The 17,461-nt window shown below is 45.0% G+C and overlaps 1 protein-coding gene across 1 annotated transcript; it reads left to right on the plus strand.

Moving 5' to 3' along the window:
- The first annotated feature begins 6,253 nt into the window (after positions 1–6,253).
- On the plus strand, positions 6,254–16,340 carry LOC119402061 (cholinesterase 1). The gene is made up of 4 exons (XM_037669142.2): positions 6,254–6,874; positions 11,792–11,981; positions 12,792–13,799; positions 16,136–16,340. Exons 1-4 carry the CDS (start codon positions 6,529–6,531, stop codon positions 16,281–16,283), a joined length of 1,692 nt encoding a protein of 563 aa, XP_037525070.1. The 5' UTR covers positions 6,254–6,528; the 3' UTR covers positions 16,284–16,340.
- The last annotated feature ends 1,121 nt before the right edge of the window (positions 16,341–17,461 follow it).

Below are 17,461 nucleotides of genomic sequence, written 5' to 3' on the forward strand. Positions count from 1 at the left end.
TGTGTGCGCGGTCTACCAGCTGCGTCGTCTCCATTTCTTTGCCTTCATATCTCTTTTGTCCCTTTTGTACACATACGGTGTCTACGTACAGAAGCGAGATGGCAGAAATAACCCCTTGCCACCCCCCCTTGATAGATGGATGGGTAGAACTTTAATTAAACCAATCTTCGCCATTATACAATACTTCGCCAACAATACAATACAATACAATACAATACGATACTTCGCCAAACAATACTTTGTCATTATAAATATCATATACCACACCACTTTATTAGCCTCGTTTATGGTATGTTTAGTTAGATATTATGTTTGTGTAATGTTCCTACTTTAGGACTATTTATTATAGCCATAATATGTGGGATTGAAAAAACAATAAACTATTTTATTCTAAATAATTTTGGCTCGAGTGTATCATACCGACATTATTATCGATGTTTGCTGTTCACAATAACGCAGCTTTCGAATCGAGGATAAATAATATGTTATGTATTGCGAAACTTGAGTCCTGTCTCTCTTTCTCGTCCTGTGTATGCGCAATGTTTCTTGATCCCAAATATCACGAAGCACCATTTAAAAATAGAGGGTGGTTACGCGAAGCACATCTAGTGCATATTGTTGCCACTGTACTGTAGTAGCCACTACTAATCTTTTCGTTAATGAGGTTTAGTCAATTAGTCCGAATTATGCACCGAACTCGACAAGTACTCACCTAATCATTAAAACGTCAATGAGGCATATGTAATCATGCTCAAATGACATCTAACTGCGCGATTTTCAACAACGTACTAATTACGTGCTAATTTTTTTCTGGCTGATAAAGAAAGCACGCGAAATGTGAAAAATAACGCGTTACTACACTTCCACTCGCAAAAGGTGAGAGCGTTGTTTTGACTTGCTACCTCTCAGTGATCCTCTCTGAGGCCGCTGCTTGCTGACGCGCGCAGCAGTCTAGCCACGTGTGATTTTTTTCAGATTTCGCGGGATTTCTTTATTAGCCAAAAAAAAGCGAGCACGCAATTAGTACGTTTTTGAAAATAGCGCAGTTAGATGTGATTTGAACATGCATACATATGCCTCGTTGACATTTTATTCATTAGTAGAGCATTTGTTGTGTCAAAAACATATTTAGAACTAATTTGCTAAACATTATGAACGAAAAAAAAATATAGTAGTGGCTTCTACAGTATACTAGGAACAATATGCACTAGGTGTGCTTCGCGCAACGACGTTCCTCTGTTTTTAAATCGTGCTACTTTATATTTGGGACACCCTGTATATATATGAGTGTATATCCTGTAAAGGTGGCCTAATGCTCCTGTAGGGTGTCAGGTTAGCTTACCGGGCACGGTTGGCACTTCGAATAATAATAAAGTCGCCCTCCAAAATGTGAGCGAGTGTATAATACAATTAAATAAATATAAGAGAAAGAAACAAAGAAATAAAAAAAATAAAGAAAGAAAGAAAGAAAGAAATAAGAAAGAAGGAAAGAAAGAAAGAAAGAAAGAAAGAAAGAAAGAAAGAAAGAAAGAAAGAAAGAAAGAAAGAAAGAAAGAAAGAAAGAAAGAAAGAAAGAAAGAAACAGAGAGAGAGAGAGAAAGAGAGAAACTATACTCCGAGCCCATATAGCATTCTCATCATGCAGTGGTACGGTAAGGACGATGAGAGCAAAAAAATGAAAAAGACTAGGGTGCGATGCGGTACCCAACGCTTCGGTTTGCAAGGCAACCTCATCGGACCCCAGGCCTCCATATTTTTTTTTAGGCCTTATGTCCGTGTTGGCGCCTGCAAAATAGGTCCCTTCAACTTACCAGACATAGTAGCACAAAGCTCGATTCCTGGTGAAAATTGGTGATCGAAGGCCCTTACATTCTGCTCTACCGAAATTCATTATTAGTGGGTTTCGCCTGTTAAAACCACGATGTGATTACGAAGCACGCCACACTGAGGGACTCGGGACTGATTTCTGCGACCGAAAAGCTCTTTGACGTACAGGTAAATAGAAGTGGAGGGCTGCTTTTGCAATTAGCTCCCGACGAAACGCGGCTGCAGTAGAAGGGACTCGAGCCTGAGCCCTCGATCTTAGCAGCGTTACAGCTATAGCAGCCAACCTATAGCGGTGGGTAGCATCGCTCTCAACTATTGTGTGTGCTCTTCGTGCTCTTGCCTGCTTAGGACTTTTTCTGTGGTTATTTTCAAAGCGTAATACGAGACTGTCGCTCCTATCCGTTTTTAACAACGTAGCTGTTTAGTTAGGCCGGCCGTAATCTGTACAACGCGAACAAGAAACCTCAGTGGGGTATGCGCCACAAGAATTGGGCAAGCCCCACTATCGCGTACAAGAGATGTGAGCGTTAAACGAAAACGAACACGTGAAAGAGAGAGATAGAAAGAAAGAGAAAGAGACGAGTACAGAAAAAGAGAGAGAGATATAAATTAGGGAATAAAGATATAAAAAGATAGAACGATAGAGAAATAGATAGGCAGATAGAGGAAGAGATAGAAAGAAACAGACACAAAAAAGAGACAGAAGGAATACAGAGGAACAAAAAAGAGAGAGAAGAAACACGTAGAAAAAAGAGATAGGGAGATAAATGAAGTGATAATTAGAGATAGAGAGAATGAATGAAAGGGAACAAAGAGAAAGAAAGAGACAGCGAGAGAAAGAAAGAAAAATACAAAGAAACAGACGCAAAAAAAAGTTACAAGAAACAGAGAGACAGAGAATGGAAGAGAAGAAGAAAGAAATACGAAAACAATGAAAACAAGGCAGGGCACCCATCCACTCTTTTTCAGGCTTGGCAACACTAGTACGAAGCTGCCGTAAATTTTTTTTTTCGTACTTTATGGCAGTCACCAAGGCTGCGCTTTATTTGCCTGTCGGTTGCGCTGTTGCGAGTCGCTGCAGTCATACTGATTCTAGTGTGCCTCGATGTGGGCGGACAAAACGCGCATCAAGGCACCCTAACTGATTCAGGTGGCGCACACCTGGAAGCTCCAGTGCTCGGGCGCTGCCGCACGGGTGCACCTGTGAAGCTCACTGTTAGAGGGAACAAAACGTGCAATAGTGAACATGGGCGCCGTCATGAGCAGCAAATAATGAAAGTTTAGAAACTCAATTGTAAACATGTGCAATCTCCACATACCTTCAGCTGTGTGCACACAGCGTATTTTAATGTTTTAAAACGCTGTTAAAACACCTGTTCAATAGTCTTCACTTGCCGTTTTAAATGCGAATAGTTTTTTCTTTAGCTAATAGTAATAATAACTGAGGTTTTACGTGCCATAACCACGATCCCAAGGCGAGCGGCTTAACCACTCGGCTATCCAGGCATGCTCGACATCATTATTACGCATGGCGTAGTGGAAGGCTCAGGAAATTTTGGTCATCTGGCGTCGCTTAATACGCAATGACGCCACAAGGAACACGGTCCTCTAGCATTTCGCCTCGATCAAAATGCGACCGCCGCGGCCGGGATCGTACTCGCAACTTTCTGTTATCATTCCTTCCGAATCCACGGATGTGGCCATTTCGCGCAAAGAAATCACAAGGGAAGGGTTTAGGGGAGCGCGAACTTTCGACTGATTATTCCAAATTTACTGCAGTAGTATATATATGCAAAGGCATGCCCGGAAAGCAAGGCAAACATCGAACAGATAACGTTTTGTGCAATGCAATACACAGGTATAGACATGCGCAAAAGGGCAGGCTCACAACGATCGGATACCATCTTAATCACAACCTGCGATGCAAGAACGTGCTCTCTGCCTGCGAAAGGAACAATGAAGTGTCACTAATGCATAATAAACCTCGTGCTTTTATGTAAAAAGCTTCCAACAGTTATCGAGCAGTGGTGTCCCTGCTTCTTCCGAGAATCTGAATTTTATGCAGATACGGCTCACAACAGGGACACCACTGCTCGAGAACTGTTGGAAGCTTTTCACATAAAAGCACGAAGTTTATTATGCATTAGTGACACTTCATTGTTCCTTTCACAGGCAGAGAGCACGTTCTTGCATCGCAGGTTGGGATTAAAATGGTATCCGATCGTTGTGAGCCTGCCCTTTTGGTGCATGTCTATATCTATGTATTGCATTGCACAAAACGTTAGCTGTTCGATGTTTGCCTTTGCATATACATACTACTGCAGTAAATTTTGAATAAACAGTCGAATGTTTGCGCTCCCCTTAACCCTTCCCTTGTTATTTCTTTGCGCGAAATAGCCACATCCGTGGCTTCTGAAAGAACATGAACCGACTAGCCCAACAACGTGTGCTTCTGGTTTCTTTTACCAGCCGAGCACCGCAACCACTGTACCAGTGAGGCGGACAGTTTCTTTAGCCAGCGCAAAGGCTTCCTCGACTGAAGCGTTCCGTATTCGATGGCAATATACACCTTTAGCTAAGCGTTTACGATCCGCTCTAGTGACACACAAACGCCTTCAAGGAACTCTAGTGCGCGTGCGCAGAACGATCGTGCGAGCAGCCCAACGTAGAACACACATCTCGCTCCGCTCTAAAGTACACTTTAGTGGAGCGTGAGGGTGCGTCCACTTGGTTTCTCCGCTGGCTTGCAGTGTTAAGGCGCTTATTTGACAGCACTCAGCGACAACACGCAATGGCCACAGTCAGGTCAAAGCATGGCACTCCGCGCGAGCGGCGTTCTTTCAGGAGGAGCCAAAGAGGACGACCCACTAGAAGGCGCTGGAGAGCGCAACCCATTACTCAGTTCCAATGCTTCGCTACAGCAGCCAAGCTGACCACATCTCCACAAGACACGCTTGCCGAAAACGCGAAATCTACATGGCGAGGCGCGCTTGTCAAAAACGCAAAATCCATACAGTTCTCAGCACTGGCTCGGGCGTTTGTATGTGTGCGAGCAGAGCGTAAGCGACGCTCAAGTAAAACTAATATTTTCATATGTTTCTGTAACATTCTTACGGAAATATATGGGAAAAAATATAACAACTCTATACGAATTTATTAGGCGAACATATGGAATAATTTTAATGCTGTACAAAACGTTTTAGCCGGGTCCGCGTGAGTGGACGATTCAACTTGGGGTTTCACATCATCAACACAAGCACGCAAAAAGCACGCGCGAGTGACGTGACACACATATTTGTCAGTGACGTCAGCGCAGCGCGAACATAAGCCGTATAAAGATAAATCAAAGTCTTAACAGGGTTCTGATGGCGGGATTGGTCTATAACATAAATCCCAGTGCTCTAACTGCTAAGCACAAAATCTTTCGCCATCTGGAAAAATAGATACGCTTGTAAGAATGTACCACGTGCTAACAAGCGCGTCGAGACAATTGGTCCGTTTTCCGCAAAGATGACGGTTTTTTCTTGGGTTTGCTTTGTGCAGACTAGGGCATTTCCACAACGCTGACTCAATAGAGTGCAGATAATTCACACCAACTCATATCACCGTTTCATTCTTTAATTGTTGTACATGCTCATTGACTCAATTACCCGTCCCGACGCCTGCCAGCTTCGAAATTGTATCACACCGCCGAATTCTACGCCATCCTCCACTTGTCCGCTCTGACAGACCATCTGTTTTCTGCGCTGTGGAATACATGACCCGCCTAAATGCTTTTGTCTCAATGGGAATACAACGTTGGCTACGGCCATTCCCATAATCCACTCCGCTCAATCCCTGTCTCCGAGTGTTGCTGTCCGTAATAAATCTAATTTGTTGAAGGACAAATCTTGTGCCGTCTGTTACATTGCTGTTCAAACCTGCCCTCGCCGCTGCTACATGGCGAGGGTATTATTCGCCGCGCACAACAAACACCACCTCAAGGACAAACCACTGTTACGTCGCGTACTAGCTTTTAACTTAGGCGCATAGCTGTAACCGGACGATTCCACGACACACGCGCAATGTGTATCAAAGGAGGCTTCGCCAAGCAAAGCAGATAAAACAGGGTGGTCGTTGATCTCATGTATTACCCTGTAAGCCGAAAACCGGTCTCTATACATGGAGAGTGCACAATCGAGAACTTGAGGACTCTCCCAGTGAAAAGACGCGGGACACGCGGCTTCGCCTGGCGTCTTCAACGCGATACAAGGAGATAAGACTTGTTTGTCTGGGCCCCTCGCCGCTTCTTGTATCTCTCTCGGGGATTGAAGTGCTGTTACTGCAGCCAATACGAGCTATCAAGGCCACGAAAAGCAGACGGGTGGAGTCTCTTCGGAAGCGAAGAATGACGCTCCGACAATAAAACGAGCAAACGTAAACAGGAACAGCAGAATAGAACGTCGCACTCTCGGCGACTCGCGTATGCACGTTAACTGCCCGGATATCGGTCCGATCTCAATTCGTAGCGATTTTCCCTCGCACCGGCCCATCGGCTTTGGAAACGTTCCAGAGCGTGTTAGATACATGTGCCGCCAGCTCCTACAGCTGCAGCACTTTCCTCCCTCACGGCGCGATTATTGGACACGCTTACGCTTCCTGTCAGCGTCTCGTGGGGGCTTCGGGTAACCGCCGCGCACGCAGGAAAACCACGCGCGAAAAATGTACGTGCGGGCGTGCCGTGTCTTCGCATTTCTCTCGATTTTCGCGTGCCTCTGTTCGGCGCAAGAGACAAAAGGGGTCGCCGTCGTAGAAGATGCAGAATCTCCGGTCGTACAGATTCCCGCTGGTAAACTGCGCGGTGCAAAACGCGCAGTTTCGGGTGAGAAGTTCGCGTACGCATTCACGGGAGTCCCGTACGCCAAGCCGCCGGTCGGAGAGCTTCGATACCGGAAACCTGAGCCCGTGGAGCCGTGGGGCGAAGGAGTGAAAAATGCGACGGAGACGCCCCCATCGTGTATGCAAGGCAACGTGTTTTCTCCGAGGAACCTGTTGTGGCTGCCGTACGGTGAGTATGCAATCGATCTGCCCTGTTCTTGATTGCTGGCCCTGAGCTTGATACTGAGAAAGTTTGGAAGAAAGAGAAAACATACGCGGAAGGAGGTATGACAAGCTACATAATTTTCTCTCACTATCTGTATATATGCAATTAGAGAAATTAGGAAAGAAGAAAGGAATTACGTACGATTCTGCGAATTTGAGCACTGACCTACAGGGAAGGATAGTCTTTCGAATGTAAGGTGACCAATCCATCGCTTCAGCACTTTCCTATTTTTTTTTTCCAGAAGATATTATTGGCGAATAGAAATACATTGTCCGAAGACTGGGCGCCACGTCGATCTTACAAAACAGAGGGGAGAAGCTTCTCAGTAGCATCCACGTGAGGAATTTCCTTAGTTTTCCTTTTCATGGTGACTTCGGATAGTAGATATAATGCGACGTACGAAAAAAAAAATCGGATAATCGTAGCGGCGAAACCGCGACTTTTTTCACTATGGCTGCAGATATACAGGGAACAAATGCGAGATGATATATTGCGATGTCCCGTCAAATATCTGTAAAGGAAAGTCTACTTATACATAATCTGAGCTAGTTTTGAGGAAGAACGTAATGCATCCGGATTGAAGTACAAGAGAAGAAAGACACGCAACACTAACACAAGACAACGCTACCAACTATCAAAAGAAGGCATGCGCGAAATTTGCGGGCGCACGCTGAGAAATGACACTGCAATGACCCTTGAATACAGCCCACGGAAGGAACTGCTTAAGGTCTGTATTGCTTTCTTGTGCAAGACAATCGAACACCACTTCTGTCAGAAGCGCTCGTATAAATGTTATTCAGGTGGGAAATGCAGCGAAAGTTGCGGTGGAAGTTGACGTCATACAACGTGACACAGCTGTAGCCAGAACGACAATGTTCACCCATTCCGGCTGCCCAAATCAAATTTGCCCTAGAGTTGAACTCGAAGAAGAAAAATCGAGAATGTTCCCTGAATGGACTCTTTCTATCATATCTTAAGTGGGATCTTCTGGTTCTCGAAACTGCTCGCTTTTGTTGTATATTAATGTTTTCTTAGTTAAAAACCATGAAAAATAATTAAAATAAAAGTGTACATTCAGTTATCGTTAGCGACAGAAAGAAAACTGTTGCACTACAGTAACTTTTAACATCGATCTTTGTTCATTCGAGAACAGCCCCATGGAAACCGTGATATTTTCAAAACAGAATACAGTACGGATAGGAATAATAAGTATTACTTTTACCCAGATTTGAATACTTTTTTCACATTCCACCACATCAAGGTTCTTTGCAAGAGATAGTACTTGAAAAGAAGTTTATCCTGATGCTTCAACACAGTACCCCGGTTTGTGTTATTATTGCTGGGTTCGTCACATGTGATGCATTCTTGGCGCAGCCTAATACAGGGTAATTGGAACCTAAATAAACGACCAGGTCTCCTAAAAAAGAAAGATATAGGAAGACAAACCATATAGGGAGCATTGAAACAACGTAGAAATGCCGACAATTGCATACAATGCCTTATAGACAAGGCAGACATAACCGAAATCAGACAGGGCGAAATGACCATAATACCACGAGATAGTGCCCGCTTTGCTGTTTGAAGGCTGCACCATAGTTGCTACAGGGTAATAACATATAACATTTGCAGGTAGGCCGAGGCAGGTGTCAGCTGCGACACATGTCCGAAAACTGCTCAATGCATTCTAATGCACCTAATCTGGACGTTTCACGATGACACGGTGCATGCGCTCTACCCTACCGGTAAAGTCGCGAAACACCTCTTGATCTCGGAGTATTTCGCTCTCGCGATACCGGCTGTGCCAGCCACTAGTAAAACCCTCCCTAAACGGCAGAGGGCAGCACAGGACGATTAAAAAAAAGTATCGGATTCGAGGATATTCACGCGTGAAAACCCCGTGAAAGACGTACCCTTTCAAAGTGGATTGAATTATGAATGGTCAGCGGAATATCCGTAACAAAAAACACAAGCTAGGACCTTTAGAGAACGTGAGTCATTACGGACGCATAACACGGTACATCACAGAAATAGAGGAATCCAAACATGAAAAATTAATAAGAAAATAAACGAAAAAATTAAGGTAGCTTCGCACTAGTGTTGCTAAGCCTGAAGGAAGTGCTGACCTGGGCGGCCTTCTTTGTTTCTCTTTAGTTTTCTCTTTCTTTCTTTCTCTTACTCTCTCAGTCTTTCTACGCTATTCTTTACTCTCTCCCCTTTTCCTTTTCCCCCTCTTCGCCCTCACTTCCATTTGCCAACCCCTTACTATACTATACAATGCTATACTAAACTATAACATACTATATTAAGCTATACATACTATACTATACTATACTATACTATACTATACTATACTATACTATACTATACTATACTATACTATACTATAATATGATACGCTCTGCTCGTTTGCCTGGATAGCCGTGTGCTTACTGCGGTCACCTTCGGATCGTGGAGACACGGGTTCGAATCCCGCCTCGGCAACATCCTTTTTCGCCAAGCTTTCTTCTGTTTTTCATTCTTTCTACATCTTTCCTTCTTTCTTTCTTTCTCTCTCTCTGTACTTGTTCTTTCGCCGATCAATGTTATTGTATACCATGCACAACAAATCAGCGCGCTTGTTCTGGGAGCGAAGCAGAAGATGAGAAAGAAGAGGTTGAAGAAAGCGCGTGCCGGTTCATGATGATGATCATTTCTGTTCATGCGTCCAGGTTCAATGCTTGACTTAAACAGCTCCGCTGTTCAAGAACATAAAATACTGGAGTGAAACCGAGGATAAAAGACATAATTCTGAAACAAAAATCAAAATCAACAAGCTAGATGGCTATCGGTACTGAGCACTGCTTTAAGAACGACGCCCACGTGATCTGCGTATAGCCATGAATAAGTGTTCCATAAACTACTAAATCATCCTGCGGTTCGAGGCAGTGTGCAAGCCAATAAAAAGCGCGCTGGCGTACACGTTTACAGCTTAATTAGGTTTTTGATAGCAGACACCGAAGAGGTCTAGGTGCTGGGCAGAAACTGTCTTGGCGTCCAACCGCATTCGATGCAACAAACTTTTGTCGTCCGGATATATTGGCGGCTGTTTATGCCACTTGGTAATGTAAATCAACGCACGTGCTTTGATGATACAGTTGCGAACTCTGGCGCCTTTCTGAAATCAGCTGCACGTGTTTTGTATCTTTCGTTCAGCAAACCGCGCAAGTCAATGACACCGCACGCCACATCTGCACTGCAGCACGCTCAGGTGCATCCCGGAGCCAGTTTCCGAACCCTGTTCAGAAAAAAAAAATAAAGAGCTTGTTTCAGAGAATCGCACACACACCTGCATCACGCGTGCTGACATTCATGCGCGGATATTCCGCAACATGCAAGTGATAGCTGAAACGAATATTGAGGTAAAGCCAACTCAAGTGGTTCTTACGTTTCAAAGCAAAAGCGTGTGGACTCCGAACAATATGATTACGACCCACTTTTCTTGTTTTCAGAAAGGAATGGTAAATAATTTGACAAGCTAATAATTATCAACACTTATAATCACTTAGGTAACAAAAGCCAACGTTTACACTACGGATGACTTTGACCAATGTGTGCACAACGTGCACGTGCATCAAAGCGTTCGGCGGTGGTGGTCACACGCCATCCGGTTATTCCCACGTAGGGAGCGCGTATTCTCGGCATGGCGTCCAATCAAAATATGACCGCCGCTAGCGAGCAAGCAACCGTGCGTAAAGTGGCCCATTGCTGCAGCAGATGAGTAACAGCCGCGGCTATTCTGGGCTTTGATAATTTTACAACTCCTTGTGGATGCTAGAGTGCCACTTATGTGACACGCATGGGTTTAATTGAGTAGTCGCAAATAAAATTGTTGGGTCGTGGCAAAGCACGCTGGAAGCTCCGTTAATCGTAGCAACAGCACTATGCTTACATTATTAGAAGAATAAATGCAACAAAGTAAAAAGGCCATCATGAAGGACAATACGGGCGTCAGGTGGATAACATTGATATTGCTTCCTTTATCTTGCGTCCCCTATTATGTCTCCGTCTCATGACACAAAAGCTCGGTTTGTTAAATGACTGGCGTACGTGTTAATGGGAGCTTGTCTCAAGTTTAATTGAAGACTTGGGACATATATCAGAGGAAGTAGGCCGCGAGGTTAACTAGGGACTTACCTGACACATGCGGAGGAAAAACAAGATACAATATATCGAAGAAGCAACACAACTGTAAGGAACAGAACAAAATGACCGGTCCATTCATACAAACAAGACACCAGCTAATAGCAAATAACCATGATTACTGTCATGGGAACATAAAGAATCACGTCGTTGCAGTGGTGGTCTTGTGCTTGTAAGAATGTCTATAGGTCATGGTCCCTATATTTTCCTGTTGGAGCGACCTTCCACTGAAAATTCTTGCTTCTAGACAGCATCGTGCAGTTTCGAAAAACAGGAAATGGCACAGATTGCGTTAAGTTCCCTATTACAGCTACAATTTATATAAGTGGACCATTGGCCCGTTGTAGCAGGAATGCTCTCCCGTCTGCACATCTCACGTCCAACCTCATGCGACACACCAAAATCAGCAAATGGAACTAGCTAGGATCCCAATAATGCAAGGAGCTAAAGAAGGAAGCACGTGTATTCCATTGAAGAATGAGTGATGGCAGGGTAGCTTAATTTGACTGTTTGATGTGCAGAGAAAATCATTCCCGGCAACATTGTTATAAAATTAGTGTTGCCTGCTTTACTGCAGGAGATAACCTCTCGTTCCACGCTCATTGCCTGAATGAACATTGGATGTTGTTATAAATTGTTTATTACACGATTATGAAAAAAAAGTGTCACTAACGATATGAAAATGGTTACAATGGTACACAGACCAGCGAAAAAGCGAAGACTGCCTCTATTTGAACGTCTGGACACCGACACTCAACGCGTCAGCGGGGCTCCCTGTGATGGCCTGGATTCATGGAGGTGGCTTCCAGGAGGGATCTGCGGCAATGCCTCTGGATGACGGAGCAAACTTGGCAGCCTTTGGAGATGTCGTGGTGGTAACGATCGCTTACAGGTAAATTAGGCGCCTGTGTCTCTTAGTACTTTGTTACAAAGAAATCGTCTTGTTATGGTGTTGACTAGTTTTGGGTGGTGTTCCCAAGAGAACGGCTACACATTCGTGTCACCTACGGTCCGGTTAAACGAAAGGAGTGGAAATTACTTTAAGGGCGAGCTTTTTTTTGTAAGACAAACTTACTGAGAAGCAGCAGACACTTCAGCCACGGAAGCTATAGGGGACGTTGTTTGCCGAAAGAATGATATAAACTTGCCATGCATTTATATGCAAATATAAACATATGATATAAATTATATACAATATACATTTATATTATATCTACTAGTGATATAGTCCCCTATACTTTCTTTTGCTTTATTGTCTGTTGGTTATTAAGTTAGCCCCTAGTTTATGATTTGCTGCAAGCGTTCAAAGGATTCAGAAAACTAATTACATTTAAGGATGTTTGTTCTCACAGCGAGTACCATATAAACCAGAATTAACATAGCCAAAATGCGAATCGTTCATCAGGAATGACGCGATCAAATCAGCGAAAGCATGAGCTTAGGCATATGGACCGAGATAAGAGGGCGACTAGCATTGGATATTTTGTGAAACTGCCGGACGCTGAGTTTGACGGGATGTAAGTTAGATGACACGCCTTTGCGCGCCAATAAATATTCAGCTTTTAGTTCATCAAGGTAATGTCATCCTTAGCTCCTGTCAGAATAAGTGTCTGCAGGCTTCAGCTAAATTATGATGGAAACATCTGAGCTGAGAAGTGCCGGGTGAGTCTTGCTGTACCGCAAGTTGATTCTAAACTTACAGGTTGCACTCATTCGGCTTCCTGTATGACGGAACTACTGTTGCGCCCGGAAACATGGGATTGCACGACCAGCAGTTGGCACTTAAATGGATCCAAGAAAACATCGCTGCATTTGGCGGTAACCCGGGAGAAGTGACACTGTTCGGTTGGAGTGCCGGTGGAATTTCGACGGGATTTCATCTGCTTTCCCCGGGAAGCCAGCCTCTGTTCAAGCGAGCCATCATACAAAGTGCCGGCGTGACAAAGAAAGGTCGTGCCAAAGACAAGTCAGAAATGCTCGAATACTCGCGCAAGCTTGCTGGTAACTTCGGCTGCTATGATGACAACTCGGCTACAAACACGTCTCAGGACATTCCCTCGTGCATGAGGAAAGTAAACGCCACCCTAATTGTGTCAGTCGAAGCTACGTTCATCGACACAGGAAACGGACAGTTTGATCCAATCTTCGGAGATGAGCTCTTGCCCATAGAGCCTCGTATGGCCGACTTTCCGGGCGACAAGGACGTTCTGATTGGCCAGACTGCCAACGAAGGAAGCAGCCTTCTTTACAGTGCTTTCAGAGACACCTTTTCTCAGGCTCTGGCTCCCAGGAAAATCAACAAGGCAGAAATGATACATTTCCTTGGCAGTTTGTTTAAGAATCTGCCGCTATCCGAGATAAATAGGCTTCAGGAGGAATACATGGGTGAGATTGGAGACTACGATTACGACGCCCTCCGGCAGGCGCTGGCGGAAACGAAGGGAGACACCCACGTGACCTGCGCGGCCATCAACACGGCGTGCAAGTTGGCCAACGCAACGGCCAACGCAGAATCTGGAAGAACAGTTCACTTTTACGAGCTGAACTACGTGTCCGCCTGCATGAAGAAGCAGCCGTGGTTCGGCATGACGCACGGAGACGAGCTTCCGCTGGAATTTGGCAGAGCATTCGATAAGGAAGACGGGTGTGCCGGTGATATATCCTACAGCAGAAATATCATGCGGCTGTGGAGTGACTTTGCCAAGGGAAGGTCAGTATCATTTTTCACCCTTACAAAGTACTTATGATCGACACTGCAGTCATCACACCATACAGTCTGTCTTGGACTGTGTCATAGTGTCGTTATATCATTGTTTTGATAAAGTAACAGCACTATCTCTTTCTGTGTTAATATAATGTCTGGTGTTTGAAGTACCACAACGAAGATATGGTTATAATGGATGCCGTAATAATCTCTTACGACGCGCGGTTTCCTAACAGTGCCTTTGCAGAGTGTTATGTTATAAAACGTTACAAAAACTATCAGTGAACGATACAGCCACTTTCTCTGGCATACACGTGCGCGTAAATTGCTAACTTTGGCAGTTGGTTGCTTCAACGACAGCGGCCTGAAGCGCACGCGTCCCTACAGCTGCGGTAACATATTGTTTTCGTCTTACTACACTCGAAGGAGAATCTGGCACACCAACACACGTTATGTAACAGCTTACAGTTTAGATGGACCAAGTCGTCGTATGCCGGCCCTTAGAGCGACGGCAAAAACATCGCGGGGGCTGCCAGCCTCACACTAAAAATGATGGAAATCATAAAATGACACAAAACGTTCATTATGGGGAACTTTTATTTCTCTAGGCATAACAATACCCCTGATAAAGGCACGTGCTCCTACGGTAAAAAAAAAAGATTAGCTTTAAGGGGTCATGACACAGTGACCTAAGAATTGGCGGTTTTCAGCGAAAAACAGGAGTAGAAGGTCTATTGTGTCTAGACATATATGAAAAATGAACCAAAATAATCTTTGCCGCAAAAGAAGCCCTATAAGTCGCCTGCTGTGAACCTCGCCGACCGCCAAAAGCCGCTATTTGCAGACATATTCAATTATAAGCCAAGTGCTGGACCAAAAGCTGTAAAATAGCGCCAGCTTGTTTGTGACCGCATAACAATTAACCCGCATAATAAAGACTTCGATCGAAAATTGGATGTAATGTCCTCTTTAGGGGTCATGACCCACCACTCAGGATTGGGGAGTAAACACATCCAGTGGGCAGGAGACACTGCTCTGAACATCTCAGCCAAATGTCGCAGTAGTGCGTGGCAAATATAATTTAGACGCGGACCGCGAAGTTGTCATATTCACAGGCGCCCTCTTTCATACAGAGGCCTGTGGTCACCCTCTTCGGAGCTGACGGCGCCTGGTGTTTGACGTCGAACTGAAGATGCATTTTTATTAGCCAATTTCTGACTTAAATGAAGAGCGGCGTCTGGATCAGGTGCACTTCTCGGCACGGGGCGCCATCACGTGCCGGCAGTGCACTCCATAGTCTCCTAACTTTACGCAGTGAGCCACACTCGCGCCCAGGAATCACAACGGGAGACAGCGATCGCGTTTCATGACGCGTGCTCAAGGTCATGACAGGTGCTGACATAACCTCTTTCGCCTGTGTGATCCCTCTCTGTGTACCTTCCAGCGCGCTCGTCGGGAACAGAGCAGAGAGAAAACGCTTCAATTGCGCGACGAACCCTTGTAACTGCGGTTGTTGTTGACGGATTTGAGAAATTTTAGATGCGAAGCAGCTTTTGCGCTGGGCTTTGTCCGTAGTTCCATTGGCGACCGTCCGCTTAAAACCTACCATAGCCATCTAACATGTTGAGCGCGCGCTCGCGCCAAGGAGAAGTTTTCTTCGTCTTGTTCTTCGACTGCCTTGATGATGATGATACGTGGAGAGCGCACTCTCGCGCCAAGGAAAAGTTTTCTTCGTCTTGTTCTTCGACCGTCTTGATGATGATACGTGCCGAGCACTTTAGGGGCCCGGGCTGCAGTATGCTGTCCTAGCTTGGCGTAACGCAGACAAAACCACGTGTGCTGGCACGCGCTAGCGCGTTCGGGCCTGTGTAAGGGGCAGGGTAAGACGTTGTGGCCTCTCCCCCTAACACCCTTAGCAATCACGTGACGGCGTAGGGGAACGTGATTCTGCAGATGCGCGATGAACCCGCGTGGCGTGCTCCAACAAGAGTTCCGGACGAGTAACAGCAACAGCAACTATAGTGAATTTATGGTGTGCTCCACATGCAAGGACGCGTTAACATCGGGCAAGGTGCCCGTGATGAACGGACCTTTAGGTCGACCCATGCGCTCCTTCGCATTCCCACATGGTTCCCTTTGGTGGGAGATGGTGAATTTTGTGGTAATCGATACGGCAGGCAATTAACTCCGATTCTGAAAAGTGGTAATGACCATTTTCAGATAATTATGACAGTTGTAGACGGTTAAAGCGTGTTATATGTTTTCTTCAATTCATTATTTCTCTCTCATAATTACTTCGTTATCTATAATTTGTCTAACGTATTGCTTTTTTCGTCTTTCAGGTCACTTGTTGGATTTCAAGGCAATGAGTGGCCAGCGTTCACGTCGGACGCAAGGTCCTTTATGAAGTTGACAGCAGCGGGATCAGAAGTGTCCACCTTTAACAATGGGCCGCGCTGCAAGATACTCAAAGAACTTAGTCTTTACTGATGAAATTCATGTTTGCCGAATTTTAAGCGACTCATACTTTTAAACAATATGGGCGTACTGCGCGAAAATTAAAGGCGCTGCATCCTAGTTTCATGTTTGGTGGAACGACGCTCAGCGGCACTTACAATGTTATCGTCCCCACCTACAGGGAGGGCCAGTGGATAAATATTTCACCTTACCCCTCCCTCTCTTGCTAAAACGCGACACCGATTTCTGCTGGGAAGAAACAGGAAGTGTTGTGTCCCACAAAATTATCACAATCAAAAGGCGAATGTGCTTGAAAATGTATATATATTTCAAATATATATATTCACAGCTGCAGTGGGTTAGAATCCTATTCTATGGCTTGAATGGAAAATCCTCCCCAACAAATCTCGTGCGGATAGTCCCTCACAGGAGGCACGGGACTCCGCACTGAAATCCATTAACGCTGTAATCCAAGCAGGTCTGGTGGTCTCAGGGCGAAAGTCTCAGCCAGCTGGACGCCACCCGAGCCCCCGCCGCTTGAACCGAGCTTCAACCTTTCCTTCCCATCTCCCTTTCTGTTTAACAAATTTTATTTCCTTCCCTTCAGCGCTGGGTCCAATGTTACCGTTACACGTAGCGGTCAGTTCACCTTTTCAGTTGCGCCGTTTTATACGTGGTGTGTGCGTGCGTCCATATACTTGTGTAAACCAACTGTAAACAGAGGGTATTGGGAAATGAAGCGACCTCATTTTTGTCACCAATGCGGAAAATAGATTATATCTTGCTTAAAATGCGGCTTGTTTCGCTTGTCGGGATACTGCATGGTACCCCTGCGGCGCACACAATTAGTGCGGCTGCTCAGATGTCCTGGATCAATCGTAATGAAAGTCAACTCAACAGCGTTTGCACAAAACATGCATAACTCACACACATCGTCTCGAAAAAACACACAACTCTTTGGGCACAAACTTGGACAGAGGCAAACGGATGCCCTTTATTGGATATGCCAGTTTACCTTGTCAGCAGCTACAATTTTAATACGGCTTGTGCTGGTGAGCTTTTGGTAAGTATGATATTTACATTTTTAAATGATAACTGTGAAATCAATTTCTTCGTTGATCATCATCTTTTTGAACTAATACATGTCACGCTTAGGGGAGTAGATGCTAAGCCCACAGTCACATTACACGCATTGTCGGGTGATAAGTGGA

Source organism: Rhipicephalus sanguineus, chromosome 8 (genome assembly GCF_013339695.2).
Source record: "Rhipicephalus sanguineus isolate Rsan-2018 chromosome 8, BIME_Rsan_1.4, whole genome shotgun sequence".
Taxonomy (NCBI): domain Eukaryota; kingdom Metazoa; phylum Arthropoda; class Arachnida; order Ixodida; family Ixodidae; genus Rhipicephalus; species Rhipicephalus sanguineus.